This window comes from Myripristis murdjan, chromosome 8 (assembly GCF_902150065.1).
Source record: "Myripristis murdjan chromosome 8, fMyrMur1.1, whole genome shotgun sequence".
In the NCBI taxonomy this organism is placed as follows: Eukaryota; Metazoa; Chordata; class Actinopteri; order Holocentriformes; family Holocentridae; genus Myripristis; species Myripristis murdjan.
In genome coordinates, this window is record NC_043987.1 from 19,782,839 (window position 1) to 19,799,176 (window position 16,338).

Below are 16,338 nucleotides of genomic sequence, written 5' to 3' on the forward strand. Positions count from 1 at the left end.
CAGTCTTGCTGCCAACACACCAACAAATAATTGCTCACCAGAGAGCAACTATTTACTCTCAGATCTGTGTTTACACTGCTGTCATCTGCAGCCATTGTGTCCCACCCTCTGCCATCCCCCCACCCCTGCACCGACCACTTGACTGAACCCAACACGAGCGTGGTTGCCATGGCAGCCAAGACCCAGTTAGTTTGGAGTTCAGTGTTAGTCATTTATTTGCTAGCTTTGGCTTTTTGACCGACAGCTAAAGGCCCTTCATTTTTGTTGAGAAAAAAGGGAGATTCATTACTCTAGGAGATCTGAAATCTCTGAAAACAGTGTCCAAACTCTATCAAGTATCACAAGATAAGCTAAAAGCAGCTTAACAAATGTATTGAGGTATATTATTATTTCCACAAAAGGACAAGCCCAGGAAAGATCAACATGTCATGCTAGTTAGGCAAGAGAAGCTGAAAGCATTTTATTCCTCTAGTTAGATCAGTGGTTCAGAGGAGAGCAAATTACCAATTAAAGTTTAGTGTAGTAAAAGCTTCCAATAAGGGTGTTTATGTGTATTCATGCAGGTCTTGCTGGTCATGTCCTTCCTTGCAACCTTCAGAGCCAAAATGGCAATCCAATCAGCATGGTGCCACAGGTGGCCTATTCCCTAAAAGTGTCTTTGATCTCATGTTAATAAATGAGTCACAAAATAACTCAGTATGCAAAAATGTCTATCCTGCAATATTTCTCTCTTTGAACAGTGTTTTGCTTTTTGGGTGCATGTGTGTTTGCATACACAGCGTAAAAGTGTGGCAACACCAGTGTTGCATAATTTATCTGTAACCAATTATTAGAGACATTAGCTTGCTTTACAAGTCTTGACACTGATGTTATGCAACAGATCATTCCCTGCAGAGACACAGGTGGAAGAAACCCACTTAAAAGAAAAAAAGGGTAGGGGGGCCAAAGTGTTATAAAAGTGTGTCTATCCGGTTACACTCACTTTGCATCCCACTGGAAGGGTTTACACAAACTTTGACTGCATGAACATGGCTTCATCAAAAGGAACATTTAATCCATGTGGATACGCATGCCAAATTTCCCATTTGAAGTGCAATAGCATAACTGGTCTGGGTCTGAAAGGATCTTTGTGGTTTCCTTGCTCAACTGGTCTGGTGGGTGTAGCGTGGCAAATGCTACTGAAACTGGCAACATCTGCCACAGGAATATAATACTACCCACAGGCATGTTAACTGTAGCCCATGACCCATGAATATAAGGCCAATGTCCAGTGCCACAATGCTGCCTTAACTTCTGTGTGTGTGTGTGTGTGTGTGTGTGTGTGTGTGTGTGTGTGTGTGTGTAGTGTGTGTGTGTGTGTGTAATTACAGCTTAAGCCTCTCCTCAGTAATTAGGGACTATTTCAACAAGGATGTGGAATGTCTCCCTCTCTTTTCCCTCTCTACATCTTCTCTCTTCCACCCCCACAGAAAGCATCTTGATGCTCTCTGTAATGCAAAGAATAACCTTATCCATTCTGCTTTTATTGTAAATCCACATTTTGGATGATAATCACATTAACAAGATGACTGCAGATCAACTTTTTTTTTTTTTTTTTTTTTTCTGTCAGCCGTGGATATGAGGCTTCCTCCCAGTTAAAATGGTGCAGCCTTGGATTTAGTATCTCCAATATCTCTCTCCTTGAAAAGCAGTGATGAGTAAAGAAAAAATAGAGAGAGAGAGAGAGAGAATGTCTCTAAACCATCCGCCCCCAGACGTGCAGAGAAGGTGGGCGTGTGGAGCAATAGTCCTCTCTCTGCATCGCAGTCAAAGGCATAGGGAAGGAATCTGCAGTTCCACAGGCAGTGACTGGTGTGATGTCTCCTGCAGTGAGTAATGCAATTCTTTCAAGGCCCCAGGCACCACCGGGCATAAAGTTGTTGAAACACATTATTTCTGTGGCAGATGATCAGGAGCTGAAGTCATTTTAAACTTCATTAAATGGAATATAAGGCAAGTGGTGCCTGATGTGATAAATGGCTGGAGAAGACAAATATGGTGATGGATGGTATCTTCACTCACTAGTTTGCAGAGGCCGCAGTGTGCCACAGGTAGAAAACATGGCACTGAATTGACTTTAAAATTGACAGCTTAGGGCTGGTTTGTGCTGGAGCCTTTATGGGGCTTTCACAAAGCACTTTTCCTCAATTACTATAAAACGAACACTTCAACATCTCCATTCATCTCTTGCTGAAACAAACATATGCATACTTGCATTAAACTCTGCAACCTGTCTCCCTGTCCCTCTCTTTTTTTTCTGCTCACTCTCCTTCTCCAACCTTCACAGACTGCAAGTCTTTCAGCACAATATGACAGAAACACATAAGAGTAATGGCACGTTGTTGCTAAGAGACCACCTGTTCAGATCTCCCACATGAGCTTGTGGTGAAACTGTAGTCCTCTTATCATAGGCAAAATATTATTCATATGAGTGTAGTGAATGTCATGATAATATTTCTGATGTAAGAACAACCAAAGGCATAAAAAGAACTCTCTTAAAAAGGGAAAAAAAAGATTTTATCATACAGTTTTATGGATTGGTGCCAGAATTGCAGCACTGTAAAGGCTGCTTGATCCAGTTGCTGTCAAAGTCAAGCAACTCTTATTCTGTCTTCTTCAAAACAGCCATTTGAGATAATAGCATCCAATGTTTTCCAGGCAGTGTTGACAATTTGGGAGTGGCGCTGCATGGTAACAAGAGTGTTGTCCTGAGGGCTGGTACAGACAGGGCACACCCTTCTATGGTTTACCTGCCAGGGTGTGTTCAGAACTAGAACTGCACATATCAGGTAGAGAACACTCAACACTCTTGTGACCAAGACTTTGAATAAATAAAAGTAAAAAGAAATATTGTGCTAGAGGGTGTGTTCAAATGCTTCCTTTGCATGTAAAACATCCTTATTCTTTGGGACAAAACTTTATGGGTGCAACTGCGGAAATGCTTTTGTCTGGATTTTTGTAAACTGAACATACACACATACACCTTCCAAGCTATTCCACTAATGAATCAGCTTGTTCACATCTATTTGACAATGCTTTCAGCCACTGAGGAAGTGTTCCCCCTCCCCCTCTCAAGCCAGGTAGGCGCTCAGACTTCATCTGTCAGCATGTTAAGAAGCTTGACCTGGGCGGCTACCTCCCTTACACACCCTGCAGAGCTCAGCCAACTCAGGTCCCTGCTCAGTGACACAGCCAGCTGGTAGAGATCACCAAGGCGCATCAACTGGCACGCACGCACACACACACACACACACACACACACACACACACACACACACACACACTAAGATCCCCCCCCACACACAAGCACTACTATCTGTCTTAAATATCTGTCTCACCCTGTCAGTGCAGCAATGACTAGATGCCAATCTCCATGTCTGGAACTGCTTGTCTAATGTGAGTGAGGAGGGTTTAAATGAGTCACCGAGCCTCATGCTGTGTTGCTGTGTTTACAGAGCTGACTCTCCTGTTGGTTACAACCATGTCATCCCAAAAAACCAAGGAGTGCCTTTGGCTTTAACCAAATGAACAATGCTCACAATGAGACTCCAACCCACGAGTCCCACCCTCTCTGCGTCTACAGTCCCTGCCCTGTTGAACACACAAACTCCCAGCCGGGCTTACGTGAGTCAGAGCGGTGCAGTTGCCCCCTCTTCTCCCCGGCGCTTACTCAGCATCTGCCCAACTATCCCACCATCTCTGGTGACTGTGCAGCTGCCGTACGCACATCAGCTTCTCACCTTCAGGTGAACACACTCATAGACAAGACAGATGTTTTACTTCCATACTAATTAACTCTGAGTCTGACATGACACCACAAGATTTATGGACTTTAATTTTAAGCTACATTAGAAAACAGTTAAAGGAGCACAGCCTATACAGCACCCATCTACGAGATGGGTGCAATACATAAACATACAGACACATACATACAGGCATACATACATGAATACATTAATGAATTTCCCCATGGTGGGACCAATAAAGGCTTATCATATCACACACACACACACACACACACACACACACACACACACACACAAGGATCAGTCTATGGTTAAATGAAGCAGTCATATCTTCATATGTGGTCAAGTTTCATAAACATTACATAAAAAATACGCAAATTGTGACATTTGGTTTAGTCATGTTTTGTTTTTGTTTTGTTTTGTTTTTCCAAATATTAATGTGTCTGAGAACTAAACTACTTCCTGAATGAAGCAGTATGGAGTTCACACTAAGTTAAGTGACAAAACATTAACAATAAGTCAGACTCAACTCATTCTCCTCTATGTTTATGTTATACAGGTTATTCTTATGAACCTTAAAGATAGGCATGACTAGCTTAAAAGGCTGAGGGGGAGATAGCTGGGAGCTCCAAGTGCTGAAGTCAGTCATGCCTATCGTGAGTCTCTGTAGCAAGAGCTGGTTTGACAACTCAGATCCTTGTTTACTTCGATTTCATTTGGCCAGCCCTTTTCTCCATACTGCTGATTTAGAATCAAGCAGCAAAAATGACAAAAGGCTGGAAGTTCAACCCGGCAAATTAGATTCTGGTTTTGTTTATGGGTTGAAGAGTTTTATGCGCAACAAGGGATGTAGTATTAATCCAAAGCACTGCACTATTCATTCAATGTGGCTGACAAGCACATCAAATTAAAGCTGACAGACTGCACTTAAACCTCAGACATTGCGCAATTTTGCATCCACAGTATAGCAGCAGAGAGTCAAATTATAAAATATAGAGCTGTTCATATATTTCAGCTAGACTACTGTCTAACCCTCAATTAAAATCCCATCTATTTCAAATCCAAGTGTAGTTGATGGTATGCAGACTACACCTGCATCGTTCCAAACACATACTGTGAACTTATGAGGCCTTTTACCGTTGCCACATAACTGTATACATGCATCTTCAACTTGCAATAAATTAATGACAAGTGCACTGCAAGACACATGAGAAGAGGCAAAGAAGCCAGCGATTACAGATGCACCTTCTGTGGCCTCTTTGCTTTTGCGTGAAGACGAGATCCCTGGTGCGGTATGGGGGATCCAACTATCTCTCCACTTCACTACCCATCAGCAGGACAGGCTGTCAGGAGTCTGATGGGGTTCCTCCACCCCAGAGACAAAGGCTCATCTTTGGGCTTACATCTGAATGAGCAGGCCATCTCTGGAAGAGCCACCATGAAAGGTTCCAAACACATTTAACATGTCAAAGAATAAGCTACATTAGCAGGTATACTACTATATTAGTCAAACCCATCCAGCAGGGATCACATGCACAGTGATAGATAGTGACAGATACACTGAAGGCTATGTGACCAATCCAGCACAGGCATGTATAAGCGAGTGAATCATTCACTTCCCTTGTTGGCTCTAAAAGAAGCATCAGTCAGTCATTCCTCTGACAAGTCTCTGCTCATCTGACCTGCTTTCTGATAGATGTCTATTCCCTGCAGACAACTGAGCAGTTCCCCTCTCCCTATTTTTGGGCTCTGGCCTTCTTAGAGGGGAATTAGTACTGCCTTTAGAGTCCTGGGGTAGTGGGGGCACAGTTAAGGGTTTTAACATGTAAATATTTATTTGTAAAATAAGAAAACCCTTCAGTCACCTTCACAGATCTGAGGGAAGAATCTAACCAAAGTGGAAGCCTGAGATTGGAAAATCACAATACACACATAGGCGTGGCACCCTCATAATATGTGATTTTGATGGTACTCTAATCGCATCAACAGGTGTTTTCCACTCTGGAACAGGGCAGCAGTGGCAAACTGAAAATGAATACAGTGAATTAGAAGAAATTACCAGCAATACATTCATGACCAATATTTTTGCAGGCCTTAGTACATGCAAACTCTGAGCCGTTGAATGGACATGTTTGTCCTTGTTTGAGTCATCTGTATGTAACCCGTTCCAGCAGGAATACTAAAAAAAAAAAAAAAAAAAAAAAAAAAAGAGAGAGAGAAAATCTGGATGAACAGACACTGACATTTTTAAACGAGTGGAAAGTTGAATCTAATTTCTGCAGAACAGGTTTGCATGTTGAAATCCCTATAGGGCAAATGTTTGCAGTAGTCTACTTGTTGCAACACAGACGCCCAGCCTTTCCCTGCCTATTAAACACTAACTCCTGGAATGTCTCTATTCCAGCGAGAAGAGGGCAGAAATCCACTGGAATCTGCATGCTTCGTAAACACATCACAGGAACACACCACAGATAGCTGAAAGCAAACCTGAATGGTTAATCAGTATGTAATGCATGTATGTGTGTGTATATGAGAGAGAGAGAGAGAGAGAGAGAGAGAGAGAGAGAGAGAGAGAGAGAGAGAGAGAGAGAGACTTTCATTTTGCACAATTGAGGCAGCTTCAACCGCAAATCACTGTCAAAACTAATGAGATAAGAAAAAGGGGGGAAAAAGAAAATAAAGAAACGGTTTCATGTGATAGACCCCATGACGACGGGCAACTGATCAACTGATCAAACAGTTAATAATCTACTGAGCGCCACTGCGCCTACAGAGATTAACACACACATACACACGCACACACACAAAAATATGCGCGAGGCTCTGAACGCGCTTTTGACCAGGCGATACGAGAGCAAAATGCGTTTCATGGTGGAATTACAGAGCCTGTCAGGTTATTTGAAATCAATATTATCTCATGCATCCCGTGGCAAAAAACTTTATTCATTAGTTGTACACTACCTTGTAGACGTTTTCCGTCAGGCGGTGAACCTCGTCGGTGCGAGACATGGTGAAATCTTCAGCCAGGACCATAAACGGTATTTTCCCTCAAAAAGGTATCCACGTAAAAGGGGGAAAACAGGTACACAAGCGGACTGGATCAGACAATGGGCGAGGTAACACACCTATCGGTAACACGATGCTGCGCTCCCGAAAGCCCACTCCAACTAAACACACCTTCCCTCTCCACTGCTGACAGGCGACTGTTATGTTGCCTTCAGGTGCTCGTCGTGAGCTCCGACTTGTCCGTGTGGAAATGCACTTGACCAGAAAAAAAAAAAAAAAAAAAAAACGGACGCCGTAAAAAAAAAAAAAAAAAAAAAAAAAAAAAAAAGGAGGGGAGGGGGTGTTTTGTTGCTTGTTGTTGTTTTAATATCAGCTCGGAGGTATTTTGTGCACTTGTGTCAGATTTAATAGGAGAAAAGACACACCAGGAATTGATGTTCTATTGACTTCATTGGTTCAATCAATTGTTTTTTATGCCATGGAAGGAGGGGACGATGGAGGGGAGGGGGGGTCTGGATCCCAAACTTGGGCGGAAGCTAGGACAGTTTTCCAGTGTCTCACAAGGCCAACACGCCAGACAGGCAGAGAGGTAGACAGGCATACTGGCAATAGAGAGATCCCTAACCATCGTGGCTTGCTTGTATTTGATTGTGGGAGGAACCGGAGCGACCAGAGGTGATCACAGTGGAAACATGCAAACTTCATGGAAGCCACAAAGGGACCAACAGGAACCAGAATCACACACACACACACACACACACACACACACACACACACACACACACACACACACACACACAAAACATACATACTGTAGAAACTGCCAAATTATGACATATGTTGATTTAGTCCAGAGTTTTTGCCGTTCGCTGCTGACGTGCTTTGTAGTCCCTAAACGTGTCATCGTAGCAGCTCGGGTATCATAGGACACTCCTGCTTTTCTGTATTATTCAACACTTTTTGTTTTCGCCCATGTGCGCTTAAGTTGTCATATTTCCCACATTACAACGGCTTTGAACGTAACAGCATCTTGTCTAATCGCAGGTTTGGTGCGGCGCCCAATTTGGACCCATTATTGCTGTATACACAAAAAAAGTCCCTTTTTTGTTTTTATCATCATCACAAAGACAAAATTAGTTTATGCATATGTTTTTTTAATCTTGCAAAAATATGTATAATAATCTGGATAAAAAGTCTGTAATATGCATGGTTGTGACTGCTGCCTTTTCTTATTTACAATGGGCCGTTTCGCATTTCTATAAAGACTCAAAGTTGTGCTGTCGTACTTGAACTTACTTGTAATATTCTTGGAAAACCATGATGCGTATGGAAATGTAATCGTGTATCTCTATCAATCTGTGTGGGCTAAATTAAAAAATGATGTGCACTGCACGTCACCATGCAGTTTCTCACATTTCTCCTCAGGATGGAGGTCATTATGTACACAACTGCATTATATAAGGCTGCAAGTCATACTTAAAGTGTTTTCATTAACACTACAGGTGATGTTTTTCTCAGTGGATAATTGGTGTTAGCTCCATTGTACATGCTAATTAGAGTCTAGGTGCCAATTTAGGGTAGGTTTGTGAATACTGTATTAGGTTTTTCATCTGGCAAAACGTCTGCAATGTAATAACAACATGAGCTTTCTGCTTGGTGTAAGGAGCAACACAGTTCACCGATGGGATGTGAATGGGAACACCTGTTTTCTAGTTCAGGCAAAAGACTAGCAAGTAGTGCCCCCTTCTGGTGATTTTACACATTAAAGCTGATTCTGAGAGGAAAATATTATGCTCAAGAAAAACAAAGACTTCCTAACTAGCACATTGAATGCATCATTAACCACTTTCAGAGTCTATGATCACAACAGAGATAAAAGTAATTCTATGAAAAAAAAAAAAAAAAAAGGCCCAATAAAAAAAGAATGAGGGAAACTAGTTGGGGAAAAAAAAATATCCAAGAAAACACAGTTTGCCACACTTGACTTTAATATGTAAAACATCTAAAAATTAGTCATCCTGTTATACCATAATCATTACAGTTACAGTGTGACACTGCTTTGCAAATCAGTCAGACACAAAAGACTGGAATAGTTCACGTTCCTTCATGTAGTTCATTTGTCATTTACAAAATGTGTACAGTGGAAAGGAGTAGCAAACCAAAGTACGGACACAATGCTTATCTTCTGAAATGTGAAAAGGTGCACTGGCCCAGAAACAAACATCTCTGCTTTTCTTTAACGATGAAATACTATAAGTAAGAGAATGCCCATCAGTACAAACAGCGTATGCCTTCTCCATGTAGTGTGAGGCCAACACTGGATATCTACACCAAATTCAGTCCATTAGGCTGCCAGCATCTCTCTGTCGGGCTTGTTTTTTGATGGTTTCCTCTCTAGAAAACAAAAAGTCAAAATGAAGTACGAATGGTCAGACTGAAGACAATTATACACATCTAGAGAAGTGTATGTGGGATTAACACTGAAATACCTGGCTCAGCATTAGCTGCCTCTGGGACTTCTGGCACTGGCTCAGTGGGGACCTCTGGAAGTGCTACATCTTCTCCCTGTTTCGGCAGGAGGGCCACAGATGTCACACAATCTACATCACACATCTGGTAGCTTAATACTACCGACACAAATCTTCATCCTTGGGTGAAAGCTTTGCAACTCATGATCCTATATGGGCTGAAATAAAAATTTTTTTAACCTTTTCAAGACCAATTTCAAAAACTCGCAAATGCATGGCCATCAAACTATAAACAGGACGTTTTGTGTTAGGTCCTCAAAAGTTGACATTTGGAGTTGTGCAGTTTTTACCCTTCAATTGCACCTGGCTGCGATAACATGATCAACCACCGATTTGAAGCCGATTTGCAGGTCAAAGATTCAAAAGGCTGATAATAACATAATGGGTTTTCTGGGAACATCTATGATCACCAAGGTGCCATTGAGCAAGGTCCTTAGTTTATAATTCAGAACTGTCTAACTTGAAGTTCCTCAGGAAACCAGGGGATAATTTATTTATACTCTGACTTGGGCTACACCGGTGGGTATATTTAATTGTTTGTTTGTTTGTTTAGCCGCACCAAAGGAGAGGAGCAAGACAAGAATATTGAATGTTGTTAACTGAATCTCTCCATAAGTCAGTGCCACCCAATTGCTGAAATGCACATTTAGAGCTTGAGGCAACTGTATTTGGCTACCTAACTGGATGCGCAATAGGTAAGTTGTAATTTCATTTAGTTTATCATTTGGTGTGTGTTTTTTGTTGTAAGAACAGAAGTGTTGGGATGTGTTCAGTTATGCATGACATAATTTACAGCTAATTCAGTGGCATTATTTACCGTAAATATTTGTGGTAAATTTGTAGGGAATTGAGGCTGTCAATGACATTTGCATGTTCTCTTAATTGTCATCAGATTCTTTCTTGGCTGATGTTTGTTTTGAATATCCTCTTTTTGTAGCCTATTATCAATACAGTATATATAATTATGAGTTTGTGTAATTAGATCTAATCCAGACTGAGATTTAATGGTCTATGTTGAAGTGTAAAACAGTGATTTATGTAGTTTAGTAGGCTATGGAGTGTCTGTCATTTGGAATAATCATCAGAATAAAAAAAGAAGACTTTGCTGAGGGTTTCGCTATGATGAATAAACCTGATTCATATCCACCACCGTTTTTAGATTATAGTCTATTATCACACAAAGAATATTGTGTTTTTCCTCAAAATGTGTAGGTTTGTTTGAATGTTTCCACTTCCTCTTGAGAGACAGATTGTGCATTCAAAAATAAGCCCGAGGTTAGAATACTGGCACACAGTTGTGGTATAAAATCCCCTCTGCACAGCCATGACTCAACTCTGAATCATAGCTTTAACCCCTCAGCTGCTCAGGTGGAAGTGCTACGACGCCAAGAGTGGAAGCCGCTGGTTGCACTCGGGTCACTGTAACTGTATGAGTTTGTAACGGGGTGTTGCTGGAAAAGAGCAGACCTGTTCAGCAAACATTCTCCAGATAAATAGAGGTTAATAAAGTGCAGACAAACACCCACCTGAGTGATAGCTTCCAGCTCTGCTAGAACAGCATCCTCATCTTCCTGTGTGAGGGACCCGGCCAGCATCTCATCTATTTGCTGCAGACCAAAACATGTGCACCGGATGACACCACATATGTTTTTCTGACCACATACAAGCAAAGCCATCAAATTTTTTTTGTGCTCATTTATCACAAATTACTTCTGAATACTGTCCTGGATACTGAAAAAAAAAAAAAAATCAGTTCAAATGTATTCAATAATAGACAGCTGTGGTGAGGTATCCAGTATCCACATCCTCTCAGCAAATTTTGAAATTCTAAATAAACAAATTTAAAATGCCCATGTACGCCTACAAAGAGACAAGTGTGTTGGTGGAGTGGTTCATTTTCAGAGAAAACAGGAAACTTGCAAGAAATTCTTATTGCAATCAAGTTTCCAAGTAAGTCAGTTTCCTCTGACAAATTAAAAAAAAAAAAGAAAGAAAAACATCCTGTCAGTATAATTAAAAAAAAAAAAAAAAAAAAGCAGTGTGTCGGCAATTGGCTCTAAGTACTAGTAACCTTAAGCAATTTTACCGATAAAAGCAACTTAACCTAATCTAACCTAAATAGGCTGAATAACAGTAAAAATTTGCTGGAAAGGCAGCCGTAGCTATTAGGGCAATGGACATGTCAGTGCCTCTCTACTAAAAGAAAGATTCTCCATATGTGGAAGCAGCATAAAACAGCTTATTATTTGAAAGACACTTGGGTGGAGGACTATGTGGACATCAGAAGAGCCGTAAATTGAGGTGTTCATGTTGCTAAATTATCAGGCATGCAAGGCAATTTAGGGCCAGAATGTTTGAAAGCCAAAAAAAAGAAGTCATAATTAAACTGTTCACATACAAACAAACCTGTAAATGAGAAAACCAAACAGTACATCAGCCTAAATGAATAAATAAATCAAGTAGGTAAGTAAGTAGCTGAGGTATAAACCTATAAAGGAGAAAAATGACAACTGAAATCAGTTGTCCTGTTTTGATTATGTAACATAGTCAGGCTTTTTTCACTCTCAGATCCTTCTTTGCTTTCACAGTTCAATCTTTTCACTCTCAGTTCACTGTTCTCGTCCTTGAGTTTTGGTCCTGTTTTTATGTGGGGCTAGGCGTTTGTTTCATTGGCTGCTTAGCAAGTGATTGACATGCTAGTTTCTTCACTTCCAATTCACCATACGGCAGCTGCTCTACCGCGCAATTTACAGCATCGCAACGGCTAATTAGCATGCTAATCGGTAAACCATGAACTCACCTAATGTGCTTGCTCCACTCATTGCTTGAAGGCCAATCATCTGTCATAAAGCATGGTCTTGTTTTGATCCAGTCCACAGAATAAACCAGCCCAACTATGCACCGTTGGAGTAGCGATGCTTCCAGCCTAGCTTCAGTTTTCAGAAACTTCACAGTATCTTTGCTGCTTATAAAACAATGTAGCTGTACGCTTCTTTGACAGAGTTGCAGCAAAGCAACCGAACACTACATCTGTCAGTGCCTGAAGATGACGGCATCTGACAAAGAAGAACCAACTTAAATCAATTTCCCTAAAGGTCATGCTTTGTGGAGCCCTCCTGGTTAATACTTTCCAACTGTGGTTAAGGAAGTAGTGGACAAAGTTACGATTTTCTTCATGCAAAAACAAGACCAGAGATAACTTCTTTGTGGCTGCTCTGTTTATTGCAGTGAACAAACACATGTTTACACTCCCTGCTGCTACCCATTAACTGCTCTGCAACCTCATCTGCTCCAGATTTAGACACACACACCTCTCAAGATGGCACCCGTAGCTTCCCACACTTCAATACTCACTTACAGTGACAGCTTACAGACCTGCTGCGCTGCTGCCCGGTGTGACAGTGACGCCTAGTGACAACTTCATAAAGTACTTCTCACTTCAAAACATTTATTTGATAAAAGGTAACATATTTAACAAACCTGCCTAACATCTGAGGAATAAGAAATACACACACACTGCACCATTAGACAGTCTTATTTGTTCCATAAGCCTTGTGATAATAAGCCTCCCCACTGTGCATCAGTGCTCAAACAAGAATGTCTATCCAAAACTGCAGTATTAGAAATGAAATAGGTAAATAATAGCTCATTACCACCGGAGACAAAAAAAAGTTAAGGTTGTACCTCGTGGTTAACCTTAAACCTTTTCTTTAGGATGTGTCTGGCTGCCATAAGCTACAGTTTAAAGAATTATGTTTATTCAGTTAAAACTGTTTCATGGGTTTTCTTTTATTTACACTTTGTTATTTTTTTTATTTCAAACTTCTGGCCTTAAATTACCTTCATGATTCTCAGCAACTCATCACTTATTGTGTAAACTGATCCACATGGCTGTACAAATATGACATGATGTTATTTCTATGTCAAAATAAAAAATCTAACTACAAAAGGAAAAAAAAAATATGGGCACTAACAGCTTTACACAAGAGCTCTTGACTACCATGAAGTAGGTGTTGATAAAATGATATTTACCCTTTGATACTCAATAGCTTCCTGGGTCTCATCCAGGATTCTCTCCACATCCTCTATAGACATGACCTGACACACAGAGGAGACAAGGACACCAGTGTTATTAAGAAAAAAAAGTGTCTAGGATTTAAAAAAAAAAAAAATTCATACACTATTTTGTGGCTGGGCTGTGAGATGAGAGAATTTTCTGGGCGAGATCTGAACACTGTATCCAAGGATGTGCTGCAGTCACACCGCTGTAGTCAAGGATTTGCTTCTTAATCCTTTAATCTTCAAACAATGTGCACCGGCTATGCTAACACAAAACACAAGCTTTCTGTGCTGCTCAATTCTCACCCAAGGATCACATTAAAAAAAAAAAAAAGTGAGCTTTTCAGTGGGAAGTTTGACAGTGTATGGTGAAGTAGTGTTTTTTGACTGTTTTGAACTGGCACAAATCAAAAGCTTAAGGGGTCATTACCACTACAGTTTTTGAGAGGCATACTTCTAAATGAGAAAGGCAGAATCCATACCTCGTGCATACTCTTCAGGCAATCATTGCCAACCTTGAGTCCCTCGATGACTTTCATCTCTATTTGGGTAAACTCAATATCTTGAACCTGTTGAGAAATGTAAGCATGATAATTTGAAAAAAAAAAACGACATCCATTACATATTAAAAAAAAACAAAAAACAATCAAATATCACAGTTCATAGCTGATCAAAAACCGAGAATATTTGCAATTTACTGGCTTCTAGGGTGTTTTACATTGTGTGTCGCTGGGTTTAATTTTACATGAAATCTGGTGGATTGCTTTTGCTTTTGCTTTAACATGATTAAACTTTGACACTTTAGGCCATGAAACCACATGAAAATCTAAACTCACTGATTAATAAACAGAAGGTTTTAATTTATTCCAAAAGTATAGGGTCAATAAAGCCCTACATTCTGTCTATTGCCATCACCACGGCCAATTAAATGCACTTCTTTTGGACCCCATAAGAAAGCTTTAAATCAAAACATAATATGTTGAATCTGAAAACAACTTACATTGTGCGTATTGTAATAAACTGTGTGACTTTGTTGAATTACAGCACTCTCATACACGTAAACGCTAATGAAATCATATAGCCTAATTGAGCCCTTACCATGCGCTCTAGATTTGAAATCTGATTTTCAGTCTTGTCTAGAAGCTGATCTTGATATCGCTTCTTCTTGAGAAGCAGCAGCGCCTTCCTGCAGTAACAAAGCCACAAAACACAGCAAAACTTTTTAAAAACATATTCTTGGGTAGACCTAACATATTACATAAAATCACAGATCATCATGTTGATCCCGTGGGATGAACACACAGCTTATCTAATGTGTCAGATGGTGCATGTAGTTGTGTGTCGTGTATACAGATAGCTATGGCTCTCCTTATTACCACAGGTGTAATTATGATGGACAACAAATCCCTCATTAGAAGTATTTTCCAGCAGTATAACTTTTTGTTATTGTTATTGTTGACCAAATGTTTTGTTTTTATTAAATACATCTTGGATATTACTAAATATAATGCATCTTTTCCAGTTTTATCGCTGCAGCATGTCTACACAGTATCATTTAATCCACCATTCCACATCTGAAATGACAACTACAGCTGAGTAGTAGCTTTTGGATATCATGCAGAATTGGTTACTTATGTTACTGTTTTACTTGTGTTACTGTAATTACTTAGCAATCTCAGACATGACAATTTCCTTTTTATCTTATCTCATCTTGCTTCTCCACAGTGCTTACTCTTTTCTCCCATCCTTCAGCAGCTGTTTGGCCAGAAGCCTCTCTTTCTCCAGCTGTAGTGTGATCCTCTTCTGGTACTGCTTCAGCTTATCTCTCTGCTGTTTCAGTTGCTACAAACGCACACACACACACACACACACAAAGCAAAAGGTCAGGCCTGCTCTGTGTATAAAACAACATAGGGCTGGGCAATATGGACAAAATGAAATGTCACAGCATCCCTGACCCCATAAAATGTAATATGATGAGGAAGCAGATAGAGGCAGATGGTAGAATAGTTAGAGCAGTCTAATGAGTTGCATCACTTTACTGTTATTCAGGAAAACACAACACTTATGCCACAGTACAATATAACAACATTCAAATTTACAGAGGGTTTCTAGTCTCAAATCATGGCATCAATTAGGGCTCGAAGATATGGACAAGATCATCAGGATATCCCTGACCTCGATACTGATAATGTGATTACACTGTAGGGATTACAACCGGTGCTTCCATAAGATATTTAGACGAGGTTTTTAGTAAACAACAATGTGTAGTGTTAAAGTGATGACCGAACAAGCAGAGGCTGGTTATATAACAACTAAAACAGCCTTTCCAAGTATAAAGAATGCATCACTTTTGTATTAAACAGCTTTTTAAGCCAATAAGACAAGATTTAGGTTATATCATGATATAGCGGCATTCAATAATTCATGTTAAACGCTGGTCAGAAGGACGATTTCGATGTAATATTGATATATCGTCCTTCCCTACGAGAAATGTGACATGGTAAGAGTGTAATGGCTTTAGTTGTGTCCCATGTTGTTAGCTTAGCTCATCTTCCATACACTCCTAACTGTCTCTGCCTCCATGCTAACCTCACCTATTGGCCATGAAGCCGCACAGCCAGCTAGCCTAGCCCCCTATTAATCTGCTACCGATATCAGCTCACCAAAATCGCTTTGTCTTGTTCCGTTACTCGAGAGGGGCGACTCTTTCTCCCAAAAACATTTCCCATTATTTAGCCACATCCCCGCCACATGAGCCCGCATTAATAAATAAGATATTACTTCTTGCTAAGCATTTTGCCATAACATTTGACAGCCTGGAATTGCTAGCATGCTAGCTGGCTAACACCATAGCCGCACCTCTTCCGGGTGTTCTACGGCAAGTGAGGCAGGACATGACTGTGTCTGTCTCTCTCGCCATCATCCTGCTGTGCCAGAGGTTAATACAGATTGTGAAG

The 16,338-nt window shown here is 40.5% G+C and overlaps 2 protein-coding genes across 6 annotated transcripts in view; both read right to left on the bottom strand.

Annotated features, from left to right (window-relative positions):
* Nucleotides 1-6,978, bottom strand: part of baiap2a (BAR/IMD domain containing adaptor protein 2a) — a 59,165-nt gene extending 52,187 nt beyond the window's left edge. For all 5 annotated transcript variants that reach the window (XM_030057249.1, XM_030057252.1, XM_030057250.1 and 2 more), the window contains exon 1: nucleotides 6,747-6,978. In XM_030057249.1, the coding sequence (XP_029913109.1) occupies nucleotides 6,747-6,818 (72 nt within the window). In that variant the 5' untranslated portion in view covers nucleotides 6,819-6,978. The remainder of the gene's footprint in view (nucleotides 1-6,746) is intronic.
* Nucleotides 6,979-8,761: 1,783 nt separating this feature from the next.
* On the bottom strand, nucleotides 8,762-16,266 carry LOC115364415 (charged multivesicular body protein 6-like). Its single transcript, XM_030058988.1, has 8 exons — nucleotides 16,045-16,266; nucleotides 15,111-15,220; nucleotides 14,477-14,564; nucleotides 13,861-13,947; nucleotides 13,352-13,417; nucleotides 10,846-10,926; nucleotides 9,281-9,356; nucleotides 8,762-9,185 (listed from the first exon to the last, which is right to left on the bottom strand). The coding sequence occupies exons 1-8, from the start codon at nucleotides 16,108-16,110 to the stop codon at nucleotides 9,136-9,138; spliced, it is 624 nt and encodes a 207-aa protein (XP_029914848.1). The 5' UTR covers nucleotides 16,111-16,266; the 3' UTR covers nucleotides 8,762-9,135.
* Nucleotides 16,267-16,338: the final 72 nt, after the last annotated feature.